The sequence below is a fragment of the Pipistrellus kuhlii genome, unplaced genomic scaffold, assembly GCF_014108245.1.
Source record: "Pipistrellus kuhlii isolate mPipKuh1 unplaced genomic scaffold, mPipKuh1.p scaffold_m20_p_3, whole genome shotgun sequence".
NCBI lineage: Eukaryota > Metazoa > Chordata > Mammalia > Chiroptera > Vespertilionidae > Pipistrellus > Pipistrellus kuhlii.
The window spans coordinates 112,739,650-112,763,434 of NW_023425529.1; the positions used below are offsets into that span (position 1 = coordinate 112,739,650).

General features: G+C 39.3%; 1 protein-coding gene across 1 annotated transcript in view; it reads right to left on the reverse strand.

Moving 5' to 3' along the window:
- The window catches only part of TNFSF11 (TNF superfamily member 11), a 36,274-nt gene extending 31,259 nt beyond the window's left edge, over positions 1 to 5,015 (reverse strand). The window contains exon 1 of the mRNA XM_036458658.2: positions 4,541 to 5,015. Coding sequence (XP_036314551.1) covers positions 4,541 to 4,768 — 228 coding nt within the window. The 5' untranslated portion in view covers positions 4,769 to 5,015. The remainder of the gene's footprint in view (positions 1 to 4,540) is intronic.
- Between the last annotated feature and the right edge of the window lie 18,770 nt (positions 5,016 to 23,785).

The following is a 23,785-nucleotide window of genomic DNA, read 5'->3' on the forward strand; positions in this document are numbered from 1 at the left end:
CAAGTCCTGCCAACAAGCTAAGCATCATCTAACAACAAGAGCAGTCCCTTAGCAACTCACAACTGAAAGGATAGCCCAGACACCTGCTGTGCGGAGGGCTCAGGGGGGACCTTGTTAGGAATGTGGAATCACAGCCTCCCCACACCCACCCTTCACCCTCCACTCACTGCCTGTAAATCTGCATTCTAACTGAATCCCACCGATTCTGATGTACATTAAAGTTAGACAACTAATGCTTTTCAATGTCGAATATATAGATACAGATCATCTGCTATTAAAGTGACTTCCAATTTCCCTGGACACCTATTTTAAAATGTTTTCACAAATAACACTAACTGGTACCAAAATGCTGCAGCACTTAACAATAGCTAATGATTTGATGCAGAGAAATATAATGCAAAAAATATATATAATAAAAAATGTCCATGTCCAGATCCCCTTTCCAACTTAATCAGCATCCCTAAAGTGATCCACAAGTGTTTCAATGTGCAGTTTTGAACCACTGGTTCAGAATGTGTCTCCTACTCCACTTACCTCTTAACAAAGCAGTCTGGATAGAAAATTTGAATAACTAAAAACAGTACTTTTTAGTCACTAATTAGATAAGTCACAAATTAGAAATGGATATAGTTCTAGTGCAAATAATTTGAAAAGCTTTTTCAATAAATTTAACATGCCAGATGAACTTCATGGAACTTAAAGTCAACAAAAAAAACACAGAAATTAATTTTAAAAAATCACAGTAAACTTAGTTACAAATGAATTCATTATACCCAGAAATGTCTGAAAAGATTAAATAAAGCTTGACTATCTGATTTAAAATGGACTTTTAAAATGCATTTATCAGATAATGTAGTTCATATGAAATAAACTCAATTATTTAAAAAAAAAAAAAAAAAAAAAAAAAACTTCCCTGAAATTAAATCATTTAAAGGGTTAAATGAGGCAGGATGCTTGACATTTGTACTATTCCGTTATCTGTCTTTACAAACAGGCAGCCTGCATACCTCTACCTCAGAAGTTCAGTAGGACTGCTCTCCTGTTTGGGTAGCACACAGCCAGAGGTTGGTGTGCCTATTGGGGGTTTGGGGAAATGACTTAAAAGGGCAACCGAGATTGAGTTTTCTGAAAAGCTTATCTCTAAACTTTGAATATGCTTGTAGGGGTGTTTTAAAAATTGCACATACATTTTACAAGCAACTTGTTAGAAGGTGTTATGTTGGTGTGGTATTTTTTTTTTTTGAAACCCAAAGTATGAATACTATGTGGTAAATATATGGCACAAGCCACATGCTATTTTTTCTTTGGCAAAGTTGGTGGGGGGAAAGCCAGTCTACACCAAAACTAGTGCCCGTTTTCCTTCATTTAAACACTGGTGATCTGCAAACATTAAGGAGATTGACTCATTTTTAATTACTCAAACATGAGTTGAGAGACACAATTTTTTGTTTTAAATGTGTTTTTGTTGATTTGAGAGAGAGGAGGAGGAAAGGAGGATAGAGAGATAGAAACATCGATCAGCTGTGTCCTGCACACCCCTACTGGGGATCAAGCCTACAATCCAAGCATATGCCAGGAACTGAACCAGCAATTTCTTGATTCACGGTGGACCTTCAACCACTGAGCCACACCAACTGGGCAAGAAGAAGAAAAGAAAAAAAACTTACGTCACTGTAATTTTTACAGTATTTTTAGCATTCTTCTAAATACATTTAAAACTAAACTTTTTTTGTATTGCTTCTCCTCTCCCCCTTTAAATAAAAGCAATAAAATTGGACGCTTTTTCTCGTGTGATTTTCTTTTTTTACTGTAAAGTGCAATGTTATCTGACATCAGATGATTTCATTCTAATTCAAATGCATTCACAAACCCCAAGCAATTGACCCACAACTTTAGTGAGTCAAACTATCTCTTATTTGGTACCAAGTTCTAATCCAAAGAGGTAACATTAAGTGAAAATATTAAATCAGTGACAGGTCAAAATGAGTCTATTCTCTTAGCTAGAACTTTGAAAAAGACCTCCAACAGATATAAAAGTGGGGGAAATTGTTTATTGAACACCCACGTACCCATCATGAGCGTCAAAGATTGCCAAGGCATGGCCAACCTTGTTTCCTCTCTAAATAACCACTTCTCTTCCCCCATGCTCTAGACTATTATTCTGAAACAAACTCCAGATATCATAGCATTTCACTTGTAACTACTTCAAAGTTTACCCCTAAATTATCAGGCATCCTCTAGATATCAAACTTAGATATCATTCTCAATAAAAGACAACCAGACTTGGTGTATTCTTATGAACACGTTGCTACTAATATTACTTCTTTACTGAAGGAGATGATCTTTTAAAATGCAAAATTGGGTTCAGAGTAACGGCTAATATATTTTGCATAAGTCCTAGAGAAAAATAATTTCTGTGCCATTTAGGAAAATCATACCCAGAGACATCATTACGTTACATTATCCAAATGAAAACTTTCTAGCTAGGCTTACTTATATGTTTACTTTGGAAAAGGGCTTCACGATTATCCATGTGACATCAAGACTGCTGAGTTATGATAGGTGATCATCAGAAGGCTATCCCCCTCATCATACCAGACCATCAATATTGAGACATCCTACCAAGAAGTTGAACAACTTTAGTAAGAGCCCAGCAGGTCATTCTTTCTCATGTAGCTACCCAACTTCCAAGGTTCCTGCCAAACTAAACTGCTCCTGGTCCCTAAAACTGCTCTTTCAATGCTGACCACTCACCTCACTGTTACTGCTGTGAAGATGCCTATACCACAGGCGTCAGAGGTGATACCAGGTGGAGAACTAGTGCATCTTCGCGCCCTTTTCTGAATGCTAGCCTCTTGTTTGATTAAAAATTTTAAGGATTTTGTTGTAGGCTTCTCCATTACTGGTACCAGGCCATGCACATAGTCAGTGGATATTGTATGTTGAATAAATGATTCTAAACTCATACTGCAGAGTACTTCATAGTGCCATGTGCAATGCAGGCATTCAACATGCAATCATTCAATGGGGGTGGGAGGAAACAACATGCTAGATGAGAAAATAAATAAACCACTCATTCTTTTTTTTTGTTTTTAATCCTCACCTTAGGATATTTTTCCATTGATTTTTAGAGAGTGGAAGAGAGAGGGGAAAATATCGATGTGAAAGAAACACATTGATTGGTTGCCTCCTGCACGTTCCCCAACCAGGGCTGCAACTGAGGTACTGACTGCCCTTGACCGGAATCTGAACCCGGACCACAGGCCAACATTCTATCCACTGAGCCAAACCGTCTAGGGCAAACTACCCCTTCTTGACTGCAGCATACGACAATGAAAGAAAAACATTTCCTTACTTTCATATAGATTTGGGTTGCAAGTAAATCACTCAAAGTTGTTTTTAGAAAAAAAAAATCTTGCAATAGATTATTTTTATTACTACACAAATGCAAATTTTCTGAAGTATTGCACATATTATTTCTACCTTTGTTTTAGTAGGTAATCAAACTAGTTCTACAATACACAAGCCAGTGGGTAATGAAAGCTTAACAAAAATCTACGATATCAAGTAATGGAGTTCAAGACTGACACGTGTCAAAAACCTTTAGAACCCGGGCATTGCCATGTTTTGATGCATCCCATTGGGTTTAGTAATCACCTTTGAATCTGAAAACCAATGAAGTTCAAATCCAACTCTCTTTTCCCATAAAAAAAAAAAATGCACAGTCAGCCCTCCACTTCCTCTGAGGAGTTCACAGCACCAGACAAGAGTCTTTGAATGAATCCAACCAACTGCACTGCAATTTCCAAGAAAACACAAGAGCATAAACCACCAGAAAGCATAATATTACAAATTTACCCCTTCCTTCCTTTCTATCGCTGCAGTCCCAAGCTGTCCTCCTCATCTTGCAAACGGTTGGTTATTTGCTGGATTGTAGTGAGGCTATGTCAGGGGAGAGAACTTCACCGCCTTCACACACACACACCTTGATTCCTTTCTCTTCTCACCTCAGGGGGAGGCGCCTGGTCCTTCCCTCTTCTGTAAGCAGAGCCCAGGTTTCTCAGGTCGCATGGTCATTTGGCCTTTCTAGCAACTTGGGCGTCACCACCCGGGGCTCCAGCGGCTGCGCACCCGGCCCCAGGCACCCAGACCCTCTGGTGGGCGGCCAAGGGAAGAAAGGCTCCATCCTTAAGAGAAGGCGCTCATTTTCCCCCCTAAGCGGGCACCAATTCATTCTTAGCTCCCGGTGAGAAATGGGAGGAAGGGAGAGTCTAATAATTTGCACAAGAGGTGAGCGACCAATGCTGTCTCGCGGGGGGAAATTCAAACGCGCCAGGCCGGGCGAGCTCAGCCTCCGCGCGCGGCGAGACCCGGTGGTGAGCGGAGCCCGGTGCCAGCGCGCCCGGACCCTCCCTCTCCGGTCCCTTCCCTCCGCTCAGTGAGCAAGAGCTGGGGAGCCCCGCCGTCCAGGCTCAGTTTCCCCACCCGCGCGGGAAGGAGAAGCCGGGTGGGCGCGCCCGATGGGGAGGGGAGCACTCACCTGCGCTCGGAAGTAGAGGAACAGGGCGACGCTGCAGACCACCTGGCCCAGCCCCAGCCCCAGGAGCGCCACGAACATGACCCGGGAGGCGGCGGCGGGCGGGTGCGGGGCGGGGGCCCCGGGCGGCGGGGCGTGCAGGGGGCCCTCGTGCGGGGCGCCGGCGCCGCCGCTGCCCATGTCCTCGGAGCCGCGCAGGGACTTGGTGTAGTCTCGGCTGGCGCGGCGCATGGCGCTCCGCCCGCTCCCTCGGGCGCTCGCCTCCTGCTCGCTGCTCCCCTCGCCGCCGGGAGCCCGCGTGGCCAGTCCACGGGCGGCGCGGAGCCGGCGGGCCAGGCGGGCCTCGACGGGAGCGCTCAGAGCCGGGCGCTGCTCCGGGCGCGCGGGCGAGCGGGCTGGCCGCCCCGACGCCCCATCTCTTATAAAGCGCTTCGAGGGGGCTGGCCCCGGGAGCCAATCAGCCCGGGGCGAGTCTGCCTCTTCCACTCCCACCCCTGGCTCCTGTCCTTCCTTCCTTCGGCCTCCCTTCTTTCTCACTCTCTCACTCGAAAGCCTCCTCCCCCCGCCGCCCTCCGAGGAGGAGACTGTGGGTTGTTGCAGTGGTTACAGACACCGCCGGTCTATCCTCAGCTGCCTTTTTGGAGTTCCCAGCGACGGGCCAGCGAAGATGCGGAGGCTCTGTCTCAGTTAAGGATAAAGGTCACGTCGGACGCCTACCCCCACCCCCAGGTAATTTGCATCCCTGAACCTCAGCTTCCCCTATAGGACCTGGGGATCTATGAAGGCCCTTTGTCTGTTTCTCCTCCCAATCACCCCTCACACCCCTCCCTCCACAAATACACAGCAAGGACCATCCTCAGGGATCCTGAGACTGCAGTCTCTATCATGGTTCCAAATTTAGGTTCTGAATTAGTATTCTGGGGGACTTAGGAAAACAGAACCCACCCCCCCAACCCCCACCACCCCTTTCCCAAATCCATGTTTCCGAGCCCTCAAAGTGATTTTGAAAGTGGCAATAGAGAGCCTATAGGGACCAACTCTGATTTTAAACAGGAAAAAAGAAAAGAGAGAGTGGAAGGACCCAGTAGCTTCATATATAGGATCACACATTACATTCCTTCAGAGTTCATCATGTGCCACCCCTCCTGGCTGGCAGTCCTTTTCCTCACTACCCTAAAGATAAGCGTGGTCTACACCCCATGTAGGCAACCCCAGGAGGACTCATCCAACTGTCCGTCAGGAAAGAGGGATGTTGCACAAAGCTGGTGGTGTAGTTAAATGTTAGTTTCATTGCTAAAGAAAACTTTCCAGGGCTTTTTAAAAGATTCTACTGCATTTAGAATTGTGCTCTTGGTGAGAAAATGAAAATATGAACATTGCTCACAAATTCTGATACATCTTCAGCAGGAAGTCTGGGAGGTTCTGGCCAATTTAGAAACCTATAAAAACTTTGGATGTTTCCACTTTTCATGAATGCTTTCTAATGTTGTGTCCTCTTTCTGCATAGTTCTCTAATGGGCCCTTCTACAGGTAAGATTTACCACAAAAGGCGCATCTCTAAGTTATTAAAGCTGGTGACCTCTGCTGAGCACCTAGAACTCAGCACACATTGAGAAAGCATATGAGATTAGTTAAAAAAAAACAAACAAAAAAAAAACACCTAGGTCAGAAATTCCACTTTGTCTACTTGTTGCTCCTTCAAAGATAGTGAACCTCTCTTTTTGCCTATTTATTTACATACTCATTTGTCAGCATTCCACTCCCCAATTAATATGTAATCCCCATATTTTCAAGGACTTTATCTGTATTATTCACCACTATATCCCCATTTCCTAGACAGTTGCCTGATAACAGTAGGTGCACAGTAAACACACGTTGAGTAAAAAAATGATTGAAGGGATCCACAGAGCCTCTGCCACTACCCCAGTCGAAATCACAGCTTCTTACCTGAATTAATCACATCACCTAACTGGTCCCATTATCGCCAGTTTTGTTTGCCCCTGAACCACTTTGTACACACTGATCAAGATTTCCTTTTAAAGTAAAAAGATCTATCATCTCCCTCTTTCCAATCTTTCAATGACTTCTAAGTCTAAGCTCAATAATAAAAACCTCAAATGGTCCTTCACAATCTGGCTCAAGATTCGTTTTATACATCAGCTTCAAACACTACTCCAGGCTGTACTGTGTCTCCCATCTCCTGATTCGGGCTGACTCTCCTACTGTCCTTACTCTCTCAGCTCAGATGTCCCTTCTCCCAAAGTCCTGGGCTGGCTCCCTCTTTCACAGCACCCTTAACTTCTGTCATGACACTCATGCATGCATTCATTCACTCTACAGATACATTAGTGGGAACCCACTATATACCAAGCACTCAGTTGGACCTTGAAACAATGTGGTGGTCAAAACAGAACATAGGGCTTCCACTTTAAAAACATATTGAACAAATCCGTAACAAATAATGAACTAAAATAGTAATAATTGTTTTGAAGGCAAAGTGCCACAACAATGAAAACATTTTAATAATAATGGGGCCTAACCTGTTTAAGAGAGTTAGAGAGGGCACTTTGGGAGAAGATAATGATTAAAATAAATACCTAATAGCTACCCAAGAAGAAAATGACCAGGGGGCTATCTTAAATGAGGATGATTGAGGTTTTGTAATTACTTGTTTAATATATCCTCCTTGTTGGATTTATATGTCTTACTGTGAAATCATTATTACACTTATCATTATACTGGAGGCTTGGTGCATGGCATTCATGCCCTTGGAAGGGATAGGGGGGTCCCTCAGCCTGAACTGTGCCCTCTCGCAATCTGAGACTTCTCAGGGAATGTCAAAGATTGAGCTGGTTTCAGCCCAATCCCCGAAGGCCACACAGAGGGACTCCACTGGTGCACAAATCTGTGCACCAAGCCTCTAGTATGCATATAAGATCTTTGATTAATCTATCCCTGCCTTCCCCCTACCCCATTTCCCTCTGAGACTTATCAGTCTGTTCCATGTTTCCATGCCTGTGCATTGAGTGTTGGCCCCCTGGTGGTCAGTGCACATCATTGCTACTGGTCAAACAGTTGAATGGTTGAATGGTCAACCAATTGCTTAGGCTTTTATACAATATATATAGATATCAGGTAATCAGTTAATTTGTTACCAAAATAAAATAATTAAGTCATCACCAATACATATTAAGTGATGCCAAGACCAAGAACACAACTGAAGATTCAAGTTATCACTACTCAGCCACAAACAACATGTAATTAGATTAACATTTATCAAACTGTATCTCTTAGTAACCTGGTGTATTAAGACAGAATTCTTTTGAAGTCAAGTGACAATAATGGTTGATGCATTTGAAAATGTAGGCTTTGGTCTAGACTTAGACATGGCTGGATATAGGCCTGAATCAAATGCCATTCCCTTTAGCTGACAATTGAGTTAACACAATCTGAATCTCATGAACTAAGAGGAGGGGAGAGGTAATTCCCAAAAGAAAATTAAAGTGCATATATCAAAAAAATAAGGAGCTAATGCTGTGCTGCTGGGCAGGCAAAAATAATAGTTATCCACTATTAGTAATTCTTTTAGGTCAACAATGTTCAAACTCTTGGGCCTCAGGACTGATACCTGGCATATTAGAAATCCAAACTAAGAGATTTTTAAAAATATATTTTTGTTGATTTCAGAGAGGAAGGAAGAGGGAGAGAGAAATAAAAACATTGATGATGATAGAGAAACATTGATTGGCTGCCTATTGCAGCCCCACACTGGGGATTGAGCCTGCAACCTGGGCATGTGCCCTGACCAGGATTTAAACTGTGACCTCCTAGTTCAGAGGTTGACACTTAACCACTGAGCCATGCCAGCTGGTAGGGCCAAAATAAGAGATTTTTTAACCTATTAGCATGTTAACATAGTAGTTTATTTAAAAAAAAAATTTTTTAAGTAGAAAGAAAAGTGACACTGTTTTACATTTTTTAAAACCCTTTTATGTTTGGCTTTGTAGATTCTCCTAACCACTTATGTACTTATGTGTTATAATATTGCATATCCTCCACCTCTGGAACACTCCCCTGTACCCTCTTAAAAGAATGAGAATGAGAAAGGAAATAGTTCCTTACTGTTATGAAATCCTTTCACTTCATATATGAACCCTGTGAGGATCTCAGAGACTCTTAGACATTCCCAGGCCACACTGTGAAATGGCTATTTGAAAGGTTAGTTGGCATTCACTTAATAAAAGGGGTGATCCCATGGTCAGATCCGCTTGGAAAATACTATGTTAAGCAACACATTAGTTGCTTTATGTTCAATGCAGTTCTTAGCAGTAGCATTAATGTACAAATATATATTGTAAATCTCCTGAAAAGAGATTTGTAGTCACTGTTTTCCAAAATTTTTTAATTTCATTTGATATACTTCATATATCAAGGGTTTGAGCAACAAGGATTTAAGTACAAACTAGATGAGAGACACCTGTGGGACACCAATGGACAGTACAACACAGATGGCCTAAGTGTCAGTAAAAGAGTAACCAGGGGACATATGAGAAATGAAGGAACAAGAAGAGGAGAGACAAGAGACAAGACCATGGAGAATGTGAAAGACTGTGACAAACTGGAGTAATGTATTCAAATCCACTTTAAGCATGTTGATTGGCCATGCAAAGTATTTCCACAGACCTGCAGCTTTCAGCCATTGCTTTTGCTTCTGGAGCTCCTTTAAAAACCACCAGTTGATCAGATTACTCTCAACCTCCTTATCATGGTTTATATTCTCTTCCGGTTCCCACTTCCTTTGTTGCCTCATTTTCCCCCTCCAGCCTCACCCTTTATGCCCCAACAACACAAAAGTACTTGCAGCCTCCCATTTCTTACCTCTATGCTATTGGTCATCCAGCCTCTTCTGCCAGGATTGCCCTTTCTTGATTTTTTTCACCTGACCACTGGCTTATCTTCATTCAATTAAGGCCCCAGGTACTAATGCTCCTAGGTTGGGCTCTATGATTCTTTATTAAATACTAGAAGCCTGGTGCACCAAATTCATGCCCTGGGGGTGGGAGAGTCTCTCAGCCTGGCCTGTGCCCTCTGGCAGTCCTGGATCCCTGGTTCCTTACTGCCCTCCTGCTCGCTGTTCCTTAGGGCTGCTGCAGAGGCAGAAAGGCTCCCACCATCGTGGCTGCACTCACCAGCCCTGAGCCCAGCTTCTGGCTGAGCAGCACGCCCCCTGTGGGAGTGCACTGACTACCAGGGGCAGCTTCTGCCTTGAGCGTCTGCCCCCTAGTGATCAGTGTGCATCATAGCAACCGGTCATTCTAGTTGTTCCACTTAGGCTTTTATTATATAGATGTATATACATTGCTCATTTTGTAATCTTTAATTTACTTCTCTGTCTCACCTATTGGCCTGTAAGCTCCATGAAGAAACTAATTATCTTCATCCTACTGTCTTAACACAATGCTTAGTGAATGTTTTTAAAATAAATGAATAAGTAAAAGAAAATAATATATAAATGTTTCTGCCATTCCAATAATAGAGGACTGAGTTGAACATAAAACTGAGTGTTAAAGAGGAAAGTACCCCAAATAAAATCACTTTTAAAATATGTTGTTGGTCTAATTAAACTAGGAAAGCATACAGCAAATTTAAAGGCATAATATGCCCAGACAATATGGAAAAATAAATATATGCATTTTCAATGTTAATATAATAGCATTTTAATATCAAGCTTATGGAACCTAAGAACATTTGAACTTGAGTGATTTTTAGATTTTATATAATTATAAACATAGTAGTAGTTCTTCAATTTTTTTAGTCTCAGGACCTTTATACTCTCTTAAAAATCAAAGACATCAAAAACATTTTTAATGTAGGTATATCTATCAAATGTTTGCCGTAATAGAAATATTTGCCATTCGAACAGAACATTTTTTACTCATTTGAGGTAACATGTAATATAAAAATATTACATGTAATATAAAAATGTGAAAAATAACTGTAAAAATATTAATGATAAGAGTTGTATTTTTTATTTTTGAAATTTTTAATAGAAGACAATTGTATTCTCCTCTCTGTTCTGTACCCACACTGATGTGATTCATTGTTTTTCCTAGAGTTGTATGAAGAAAATATAGCCTCACACAAACACATGGTTAGAGAAGGGAGGAATAGTTTTGTTGCCTTCCCAGATAATTGTGGAGTTCTCCTTTTCTATTACACCAAAACACAAGTGCTCATCTCTTAACCATTAGCTACACTGTGGAATGGTGGAATGTAAAACCATCAATGAAGTTTTCCTCCTCTTTTATAATAATACTCATTGGTGTGTCTTTTCCTTTGAATGGATCTCTTACCCAGAGATAATTTTGTACCAGGCATTCGTCATCAGAAAATATGTGTTCACTGAGCTCCATACATTTTCCAAATGTTGACAGTTTTTATGATACAATATGAAAAACCTTCATTCATTAATACCACCACTGATTTTATCAGTAAAGTCTTGGTATTAGAAAGCTAAGTTCACAGTAACAGGAGTTTTGAAAAATTCTTTTTTTTTCCTTAAAACTTGAATTCTTTCATTGGCAACAAATGCTGCCAATTGTTTTCCTTAAATTGACAGGCCTACTTTGTTTGTTTTCCAGACAATATCTGCCTAGCACTAAGTCTGGAAAGCTAATTTATATGTATATGGCATTTATTCATCTTACAACTTGAATAATCACACAAGTGCTTTTCCTGGTGACAATAATACTTATGTAGCAGAAGTGTTTCACACATTTAAAAATGTATATTCCAATGTTAAGATTTCATAAAAAGAAGAGTTCTTACTGCTTAATCAGGGATATTCTTCAGTGGAACTGGCTTGTTTTTGTTTTTTTAACCTTGATGTGTGTAGCAGTGAAGAATACAATAACTACCAGTGCAGGTTTTTTTTGTTTGTTTTTTCTTTGTTTTTTTTTTAAATATATTTTATTGATTTTTCACAGAGAGGAAGGGAGAGAGACAGAGAGCCAGAAACATCGATGAGAGAGAAACATTGATCAGCTGCCTCCTGCACATCCCCCACCGGGGATGTGCCCGCAGCCAACGCACATGCCCCTGACCGGAATCAAGCCTGGGACCTTTCAGTCCGCAGACCGACGCTCTACCACTGAGCCAAACCGGCTTTGGCTACCAGTGCAGTTTTTATATCAACTGCATTTGATTTGGTGCCAGCTGTGCTATTGCTCCAGCATTTTATCCATCAGTGCAAATGTCTACAAAGTTAATAAGCTGATTATGACCTTAGTATTACTTTATGGATAGATTTGATCTTAAGGATCCCCTGAACTGGTGTCATAGACCCCCTGGGACTAAGGACCACTTTTTGAGAACCACTATCTATCTGATAGAGGCATCTTGACAAGGCTTTACATAGTGCAGATTTCTTCCACTAGATATGGCAAAGAGTCAAAGTAAGGTCTGGGGACATTAAGATCTGGGAATTATGATGCAAGGAAGAAAACCCCATAGCCCAGAGAAAGAAAGAGGCCAAGAGGAAAGGAGGAATGCAGGCCAGCCCTGCATTCTTTAACAACTGTTCTGTCCTTTATCCCCCATAGGCCTCCAGGATAGTTTCCCACCTGTCTGGCTGACCCATAAATCAGTGGCCTGGCTTTCTCAGGGATCTCTCATGCTGTTTTCAAATCTCCAGTTAGGGATTCCTTAGGGCTCCTTCTTGAACCATCATCCCATCACAAGCCTAGAGCTTTAATCAGAGCTGGTCAAGTTAAATATTTTATTGTTTTCCATTAAATTTTCACTTAAAGAAAAAGTCCTATGGTCAAAATCAATAAGCATACTACTTCAAGCTATAGTAACAGTAAAAACAAGTTTAAAATAGGAAGCCACAGTTGTATTTTAAGTATGGAGGTGGTATCGGATGGGCAATTTAAACATCTGACTTTGGGCGCTTAGTTGAGATGTGACTGAGTGGGAGCAGGTAGACCTGTAAGAAGACAGTGTAGGCATCTAAGTGAGTGTTAGTGGATGCAGGGAAGGAAGACTAATCCTGACTGATTGGGGCAGGAGGACTGAGGAGAGGCAGCCAAGTGCTGAGTTAAGCATAGCTAGTCTGCCTGGGTTCAAATAGTAACCCCATTACTTCCTGTCTATGCAACCATGGGCAATTTACTCAACCTCTCTGAACCCTCATTTATAAAACAGGGATGGTAATAGGAGTGCCTACACCATAGGGTTTGGGTACAACTAAATAAACTAATCTAGATTAAGTGCTTAAAATAGTGCCTAAAAGAGAGTGGGACTATGTTAGTGATTCTATTTTTTTAGTATTTAAGAAATAAAATAGATAACACTTGGTGACTGAACATGAGAAGTAGCTGACTAATGCCTCTACCTCTGGCTTCGGTGCTTGGGTGGATAGTGGTACCATAAATTCATATAAACAAAATAGAAGATTTTGGTGATGTTAGAGAGTGAAGTCATTATGAATCAAAATTACACTTAAACTTGCTATTTCAAATATCATCTTGTAATATTTAATCTGTTTATCTCATTACCTCTATACATTTCCTCTTTTTTGTTGTTGTTGTTGTTTATTTGTTTTAATCCTCACCTAATGATATTTTTCCAATGATTTTCAGAGAGAGTGGAAGGGAGAGGGAGAGACAGAGAGAGAAAAACACTGAAGTGAGAGAGACACATAACTAGGTTGCCTCCCACATGCTCCCTGACCCAGGCTGAGCCTGCAATGGAGGCATGAGCCCTTGGCCAGAATGGAATCTGAGATCCCTCAGTCTGAGAGCCAAGGTTCTATCCAGTGAGTCAAACTGGGTAGGGCCATTTACTCATTTTTAAAATTCTTTGATCTTCTTTGTTTTTATTTCATAACTTAAATATATAATATATGTATGTATACATATATAATATATACCTCCTATCTTTGCAATAAATAAATATTTTAATTATATATAATATGTATCCACATATATATATATATATGTACACTATCTTTGTAACAAAGAAGAAACAAATATTTCATCATCTTAATTATAAAAGGTATCTAATCCAATATCCTTTTACTAGACAATTTTAGCAAAACACTATAACTATTTGGTCATTGACTTTATAATTTTTTTTCCTATAAAATTGCATTGAAACCCCATGCCAAAGACATTGAATCTCTTTCATTTGTTCACTAAATAAGCATTCTTTAATAGCCAGAAAAAATCCCTACCAGTTCCTACCTTCATAATGTAGTAAGTAAGAGAGATATTTAAGCCAAATTAAAATGTGGTTTCTCTAAATGCTGTCTTAGAAGTCTGAAGCAAATGCTACAAGTAATCAAAGAAGTTTCAACTAACTCTGTAGTGGGGAGTCCAGGAGGTTTTCACAAAAGTACTAATGAGTCCTGGTCTTCACAGATGAATAGGAGTCTGTAGAGTCAACCAATTGAAGTTGGCATTTCTGGAATATGGGCAAAGGCTGGGAGACCCAGAAGGAGAAGGCACGTTTGGGTAAGAGAGCACATTGACGGTAGCCAAAGTGCAAGGGGCCTCTGAAGGCTGAGTAACCTGATCTGGTGGACTGCGGACAGATCTTGGACAGCATTTTGAACTGTTTAGAGTAGGGGTGTCGAACTCAATCAGAGAAGGGGCCAAAATCTAAAATCCAGCCTAAATCGCGGGCCGAATGGTTTACTGAACAGTCATAAACTGTCATTGTGATGGAAACGCAGCAGAGTGCAGTGATGACAGCGCGGTGCGGGCCACATTGCAAGGCCTGGCAGGACGGATTTGGCCCGAGGGCCTTGTGTTTGACACATGTGGTTTAGAGAGTAGGATTTTTTTTTATTATTACGGTATTATATGTGTACATATCTTTCCATTGCCCCCCCCCCAAGAGTTGGATTTTATTTTGTAAACATCAGATGTCCATTGACAACAATGAGCAAAGGAAGAACACAACCAGTTGACTGTTTTTAGAAAATTTATTTTGACATAATAGAGGATGGTGACATATAAGAGATAGAAAGGAGAAATAAGGTCATTAGATGATAGCTGCAATCTATATACACTACTTTTAAACCATATACACTACTTTTAGTAGTGGTACTATCTAAAAGAGAAAGAACGCAAGAGAAAAATCAGGTGTAGGAAGATTGGTGCAAAAAAACAATGGGTCTTATTTTAGACATGCTGAATTTTAAGTGCCTGCTATTCCCCAATTTAATTTATTTAGTGAGCAATCTTTTTATTTTCTTCAGAGATTAAATATTTTGGCTGTATTACTAAGATTATTCTGTTAATCTTATTTTACTACATGTCCCAAAAGTAGCTTCCCACATCTTGCCACTTTATTTTCCTCTGACCATATGTATTTTAGATCTGGTCTTCATTGAAATGACAATATTCCCTGACTTCCCTCTCCTCCAACTTCTGAGAATGATAATTCTCATTATTTGTCAGTGTTTTCATAATACATTTGCCCTTATGGTTTGTGTCTATGAAGAAGGTTTCTGTAAGATACTTTCAATAAGGATTCAATATCTCCATGTTTAACATGTTTAACGTGGGATCACAACATTGAGCTTTTGGTTAGTAACATTATTGAAAGTGTGATTGTCATACTACATGACACACCACAGGAAACAACATACTCAAATGGGAAAAGCTAAAAGTTTTTTTTCCTTAAGATCAGGAACAAAACAAGGAAATCCACTTTCACTACTCTTATTCAAAATAGTATTAGAAGTTCAGCAATCAGATACAAAAAAGAAATAAAAAGCATCTAAATTGGAAAGGAAGATGTGAAATTGTCATTATTTTCAGATGACATGATACTACATAGAACCCTAAAGATCCCATAAAAAAAAAATTAGCCTGGCTGATGTGGCTCAGTGGTTCAGTATTGACCTATGAACCAGGAGTTCATGGTTTGATTCCTGGTCAGGGCATATGCCCAGGTTGCAGGCTTGATCCCTAGTAGGGGCTGAGCTGGAGGCAGCCCATCAATGATTCTCTTTCATCATTGATGTTTTCCTCTCTCTCTCCCTCTCCTTTATTCTCTGAAATCAATAAAAATATATATATTTTTTTAAATTTTAGACCTGATAAATGAATTCAATAAATTAGTAGAATACAAAATTAATATTCAGAAATAAGTTTCATTTTATATATCAATAATGATATTAAGAAAAGAATGCCATCCAAATAAATAAATTACCTAGGAATAAATTAACCAAGAAGATAAAAGTCTTGTACAAAGAAAATTATAGGACATTGAAAAAAGAAATTGGAGAATATACAATTAAATGGAGGCCTATACCATGCGCATGGAGAGAAAGAATTAACATAATTAAAATGTCCATACTACCCAAAGCAATCAAATGTCCATACTACCCAAAGAAATTTAATGCAATCCTTATCAAAATGGCACTTTTCACAGAACTAGAGCAAAATAATTCTAAATATATATGGAACCGCCAAGGACCCCAAACAACCACACCAATCTTGAGAGATAAAAATAGCAAAGGGAGACCTATCATGATAGCTCAAACTATAATATAGTACAAGGTCATATTAATCAAAACGACCGAAGGACTTGTATACATGCATATAAGTACAACCAATGGACACAAAACTCTGGGGATGGAGGGTATGTATGGGGGGGGGCAATGTTAAAATATGTACACAGATAATAATTTAATAAATCAAATAAAGGGAAAAAAATAAAAATAAATAAAAATAAAAAAATAAAAATAAATTTTGATACAATATAGGAAAAAAAAACAGACACATAGATCAATGGAACAGAATACAAAGCCTAGAAATAAACCCACATCTATATGGTCAATTAATTTATGACAAAGAAAGCAAGGACATACAATGAGGTAAAGACAGTTCATTCAATAAATGTTGTTGGGGAAACTAGACAGGTACATACAAAAAAAAAAATGAAGCTACTGCCTTCTTAAACCATATACAAGAATAAACTCAAAATGGATTGAAGACTTAAATGTAAGACTCATAACCATAAATGACCTAGAAGAAAACAGTCAGTAAACTCTCTGACATTGCTCTTAGAAATATTTTTTCTGAGTTTACTGGCTGTTTTCTCCTAGGAGTTTTATGGTTTTGTGTCTTAACACTTAAGTTTTTAATCCATTTCTAAAGATACTCCAATGAGCCTTTGTTCAAACTATATGTATTGAATGCCTGAACATATGTCATATCAGTTCTGTCTGACTTAAGATTTTATGTTCTTTCTGTTATACCAAACTGCCTCCCATGAAATAGTACATGGGTTTTACCAAAGTCTTCACGAAAAATAAAGGACAGAAATAAATAATTGTTTAGCATGCATTTGTCCATGCTCTATTACAGGGTGAAAACTTTAGAAATCTATCCAAAAACAAAATGGTTAAAAACAGAGACACTGCGGCCATGTGTCCTTGTGTCCTATGGATAAATCAAGGATCTGCCACTTACTGGTTGGGTGGCCCATGTTTCTCTGCCTTATTTAACTCATTTGAAAATAAAGAAAACAATATTTACCCTATGAGGCTGTGATGAACACAATATACTCAACATATCCAGAATCTTTAGAATAGTGTTTAATATATACATTTTATAAATCTTATCATTCTTGTTAGTATTTTTACTATGACTACTACACAGCACCATTTATCAACCAGTTGGATTTCTATCTACATCAGTCAGTATGAAAGTAAGAGGAAGGGCATTGAGAAAAAGACCTGCCCCAAAGTCCCTGAATTTTACTTAGTGACAATAATTAGGAATCTTTGAAGAAGAGTCATTTCAAGTTCTTATCTTTATTTTTTTTTATTGTTTGAAGGATTACAAATAGCAGTACATATGTCTCCTTTGTTTTCTCCCTCCAGGCTCCCCTATTTCACTCCCCACCCCCCGCATATGCCTTCACCTTCCCCCAACCCCATGTCTTGTATCCATTGGTTATGTTTATATGTATGCATACAAGTCCTTTGGTTAATCTCGTACAGCCCCCCGCCCCAACCTCCCTTGCCTTCCCACTATAGTTTGACAGTCTGTTCAATGGTTCTTTATCTCTATAACTATTTTTCCCCATTTTTTTCCTTTGAAAAATCTTTCAACTACAGACTAGAAATAATCATATAATAACAAAAAAATGTTTGAGTCCCAATTTCAGTGTCCAACAGATCTGAGACCCAGTTTCAATGTCAAATAATTCCTTATATATACAAGCCAGCAATGATATCTGTATGATGGACAGATGGTGGTAATGCAGGTCCGACCCTCTCTGGTTTTGTCCTGGGAAACCTGCTAGCATGGCCAGATGTCATTAGTGTCTTCCATCTCTGGACTGTTCTCCTCTTGTCTTTGTAGTTGGAGCAGACCTGACAATTCCTCTCTGTTGCAGGAATCCCCATGGTCTTGGAGTAGTTTTCTGAAAATATACAAACATATTCTCAACTAAAAGTTAATAAATGAATCTTTTCTATAAAATTGACTTGGGATCTTTTTTAATTTTGCCCACAAGATTTTCCTTTGGCTTGTTTTGACATCATGTGTGATTTTCATGGGTGTCTTGCTGTTAGCATTACAAATGAAAATTAATTTTCTACAGTAAAAATTTTCTAGATGTGATTTACTTACAGGATATTTTTCCTTACATGATATTACCCTACTAGCCCTCCTTTAAAAAAAAATGGATGCTTTTGTAAATTTTGTAATGCAGTCTTGATAACTTTATATTTTAAGTTTTTGCACAAAAATAAGGCTACTTCACTTCCCACACCCAGCTCAAATCAAGACCCAGGTAACAGACGGAGACTTGGCCAACAGCAGCTGCTCTATATCTAAATCCAGCATAACACCTACTCAAGAATGCAAATAATCCTTTCCACTAATATTTACAGGGTAAACTAAGATTGTTGTTAGAGTATTAAATTTGACAGTAAAATAGTAATCAAGTTTTCAGATTAATTTAAGTTGGTTAATAGAAATCAGTGAACATGCAAGAAAATTTAAGTGTACTGGACAAAAAGCTGTTCCTAAAGTATTAACTAAAATTTCTATTGGTAGTCCATCTCACAGTAAAATTGTTTAACATGAAATGAACCTAAAGCAGTCAAGTCCTTATCTTTAAGCATAAATCCAATGTGCATAAAGAGATACCAAAGAAATGAAGCAATGAAAAATCTTGTGTAGTAAAGAATAGCCCATTGCAGTTATAAATGCTCACTGAGAGCAGTGAAGGAGTCAGAAGAATTACCAAACAAGTAAGGAACACACATAGTAGGGTGGCTGCAGGGTCACAGAATAGGATGGCTGCAGGGCTATATGGCCAAGCACCTGGCCCAGCCTAGCATCATAGAGATGACAATGACATGACCTGGAGAAGTACATCAGTATGCCCTGCTCACTCAGGCAGAGACATTCTATGGAAATATTTCTATCATGGTTGAGTATCATTCTCAAAATGTGGGTGTGATAAAAGGTAAACTTGATTTTTTATCTGGAAAATTCTCTCATTTTTCAATGGTAAAATATTTTTGAGAAAGAAAATTATTGAGAAATGTGTAAAATAACTGTTAGGAATAAGCCATCCATTTGGCTATGATAATATGTTCAAATGTATTTTGTATTATTATTAGCATACCACAGAACAAGTGGGCAAACAACTGCATAACCTCATTTTATTTTTGACATTTGCATTTACATTTGACATTTACCCTTTCTATACACAATTGTAATGGAAATTGTGTGACTCATCTGTAATGGCATTCCTAAGAATATGGAATTCCTTAATATTTCCTGAGAAAAACTAGCATTTCTAAGAGTCAACCATTTTGGACTAAGGGGAATTCACCAATAAAATCCATGTCTCAAAAGGTAAATGTCTATGGTTTGAATTATCAAGCCCAACATAGGACGAGGCTTAGTGGGGATATTGTGGAGTGGATTAATCTTCAGATAGGTAATTATTCTGGGTAACCTTTAAGTTTGTTTCCAATCTTGAGATATAAATTAGCAACCTTAACCAGTCCTTCCAGGTATTATAGGTCAAAGTTTACAAAATGTTTTGAAATAAAAATATTCCATATGAGCCGAAACTGGTTTGGCTCAGTGGATAGAGCGACGGCGTGTGGACTGAAAGGTCCCAGGTTTGATTCCAGTCAAGAGCATGTACCTTGGTTGCGGGCATATCCCCAGTAAGGGTGTGCAAGAGGCAGCTGATCAATGATTCTCTCTCATCAATGTTTCTAACTCTATATCCCTCTCTCTTCCTCTCTGTAAAAAATCAATAAAATATATTTTTTAAAATATTCCATATGAACCCCTATTTGTTTGTTTAACTACATTTGCTCTGTCCAATAGACTTTTCTGCCATGATGAGAATGCCCTGTATTTGTGCCACATGATGGCCATTAGACTCGTGTCACTGTGGGGCACTTAAAGCACAGCTAGTGCAACTGAAGAACTGAATTTCCTCGGTTTCTCGCCAGTCACTAGAGGCAGTGGCTACCTTATTGGAATGCACAGCTCTTTACTCACGTTCTTAAATCTCTAATTTACATATGCTTATTAATATTTTGAACTTAAAACTTTGTTTCAGAAACTGAGGACCAGGATGGTGCAATGTCTCTGAAGACAGCCCAAGTGAGTAGAGCTCTTCTGGAGCTGAGAAGAAAATTCACTTTCACTCTGATCCCAGAGCCGAGCAAGCACAAGGCCTGACACAGAGTGTCTGTCAACAACCATTACGCACATTTCTTTGAATTCCTTGAATCTCTTAATTCAAAGTCAAATATTCAATTCACTCAATCCCATACGCTTCTTTGAAATATAGTGCCGGTTTCTTGTTTCATTTTCTCTGTGCCAAAAGTCCAAGGAAAATAAAAGTTCAAGAACTTCATGAACCAGCTCAGCACATGAACTCAGAGATTAGTCAACAGCTTAAACAAACAAGGCTGGCCAGCTGGTCCCTGCTCTATTTTACCACAGTCTGGGGCAGGGACAAAGACATTTAGGAAAGAACTGGGGAGTGTTTCTCTTGCCTCATCGCCCCTCCCCCTCACTCCAAACCCATCAGTTTAATCTGGGAAGTGTTTGGCTGATGTTCAGTGAGACAGTAGTTCGTCCTGGGACCACTGTTGTGCTCGGGAGGGTCTCTCTCCATGGGACCCGGTGGCATGCAGCCTGTTTCTCTGCAGCTCCCCACCATAGACCTGAGCCACAGGGCTCTCACTTTCCTGTTGTTTAATGTCCTAGAGGAGCAGCTCTGTAATACCAAGAAGCGCTTAGACAAATAAACATAATCAGGACAAACTATAATTAATGGGCTCCACCACATAGCCAAACTGCCCAACTTCATAGTTTCAGACTATTTTGGATTCACCATAGAACATATAACTTGCTTGTTCGGTGACTGCTCCATTTAGAAGGAGAACAGGTCCAATCTAGGCTGGGATTGAGTAGGTGGTTCCTTCAGTACCTGTTGTTAGAATCGAGTCTTGCATGCAATTTTTGCGGGTTGGTATTCTTCACTGGTGTAAAGAGTTGAGAACCCCAAATCTACAGCCACTAAAGATGGCGAACACTCTGATTCCAGAGATTACCATTGTTAGAAATAAATGGGCTTTGTTACAGATTGAGTTGTGTGCTCACCAAAATTTATGTTCTGAAGTCCTAATCTCAGAATGTGACTATATTTGGAGTTACGGTTTTTACAGAGGTAATTCTGTTAAAATAAGGTCATTAGGGTGGGCCTTAATCTGGTATAATGGGCCTCCTTATAAGAAGAGAAAAACTGGCCCTGGCCAGTTTGCTCAGTGGTTAGAGCATCAGCCCACAGACCAAAAGGTCTTGGGTTTGATTCCTGGGCAAGAGCATGTACTTTGGCTGCAGCTTTGATCCCCAGCCCTGGTCTGGTTCTTTTGGGAAGAATCCATTCAATGTGTCTCCTCACATCAATGTTTCTTTCTTTCTCTCTCTCCCTTCTTCCCTTCCACTCTCTCTCTCTAAAGATCAATGGAAAAAAATAAGGATCCATAGAGATGAGGATTAAAAAAAAGAGAGAGAGACAATGGACATATATACAAAGGAAAGATGATGTGAAGACACAGGAAGAAGACCGCATCCACAAGCTGAGGAGAGAGGCCTAGAAAAGATCCTTCCCATGTGGCTATCAAAAAATGCAACCCTGTTAACAGCTTGATCTCAGACTTCTAGCCTCCAGAACTTATAGACAACAAATTTCTGTTATTTAAGCCACCCAGTCCGTGGTACTTGTTACAGCAGCCCTAGCAATCTCACACAGGATCCTCCAATCCATCTCTGTAGGGTCATAAGGTTTTTAGCAGGGGTATGATCTCCTGACTTGGTATATTCTTTACTATCTTGAACATACAACCAAAAGAAACACTCCGCTGCTGCAGGTTAGAGTTAGTTTTCTCCCCTGAACACTTCTATTCAAAATACAGCAAGTAAGTCGTGGCATTTAATTTGGTGTCTCTCTCTCCTTGCTCCCTCCTTCCCCATTCCCCAGAACAAATGAGTCCTTAGAGCCCCAGAAAACATCTTCAGGATCCGACCTGCCCCCTAGGAGGTCAGGGAAGCTCTGAGGGGGTTCCAGAGTTAAGGTCAATTCTTCCTAACTTGGCCTGAGAAACACCCAAGCTGCTATGAAAATCAGCTCTTACCAAATGCTTCTGACCCAAATAGTATTTTGTCAGGATCCATGGGAATAGCATACCATCTCCATAAAACACTGTATTCCATATACTGTCCTCAAATAGTCAAAATTGTTCATGAGATGAATTGTATTGCTTTTAGTTTTCCTCAGAAGATATGATGTCTTTATTTACTTTCCCATCACAATTATATGATTCCTTTTGCTATTCGGTAAAATATATTGGTACCTATTATTACCATTATAGTAAAGAGTTTGCCATATTTTGAGAATCCTAAAGGCCACTACAGACCACAGGAGACTCTCCTACCCTCTCCTGAGACCTATCTTAGTCTAAATCTATATTTCTGAGAAAGTTCGACCTCAGGGATTAAGAGTAGGGGTCAGAACCAAGTGCAAGGTAAGAAAACATTCGGCTTAGACTGTTTCTGGCTTTGTATAAATTTGCATTGAGCCCATCAGCACCTAACACTGGGCAGAGGCCACGGGAGAACTAGGTCAACTCCAGCCTTCAGGGGTTCCACCATCTACTGAACGGGAACTTGAACAGGAAGTGCTGGTGAAAAATAAGAAATTTATTATGAAAGCTGGGCCCTTGGGATAGGTATTTGAGCCACCTCACTAGTAAAGCACTTGCCAAAAAAAAACATGGCCATTTCTTGTTCTGTTCTCATAATTTGACAGATAATTACAGCACAGTAGTCCAAATTACCCATCCCTCAGATTTACTAATTCTTCAAGGAAGAAAGTGGAAATCCTTTCCTCGCAATTCTCAGGGAGGAAACAGCCACACATTTTACCTTGTAGAGCTCATTTCAAGTATTTAAAAACATTTTCTATCAATAAGTTCTTACTATGTATGGTGACAGATATTTACTAGACTTTTTGTGGTGATCACTTCACAATATGTATAAATATCAAAACATTATGTTGTATACATAATGCTACTATAATATTATATGTCAATGATATCTCAATTTAAAAAAATACCTTACTGGTACTCCTCAAAATGTCCAGGTCATCAAAAACAAGGGAAGTCAAGGTTATGAGTATCCTAAAGGGCTAGACACTAATTGTAATATGGTGTTCTGGATGGAAACCCAAAACAGAAAAATCACATTAGGTAAAAATTAAATAAGTCTGAATAAACTATAGACTTTAGTTAACAACACTGTATCAGTATTGGTTCATTAATTATAACAAGGGTATTGTACCAATGTAAGACGTTAATAATAGGGCAAGTTGGGTAAAGAGGTATATCTGTACTATCTTCTCAATTGTTTTGTAAATTTAAAATTTTACCAAAAGTAAAGTTTATTTATAAAAAAGTTCTTCTTTATAGTTGCTCAAACACATCACACTGTAATTTTAATCACTTTAATATTTTATTATAAAATTCTACTTTATTATGAAAGCATTATGTACCTATATGAAAAATATATAAAATATTAATAAACTAATCACTCATAATCTTTTACTGGTGAGAATCCATAGGTATAATTTAGTGTATGAATATCTATAAATATTTATATAAATGTTTCCATTATTTAGAAC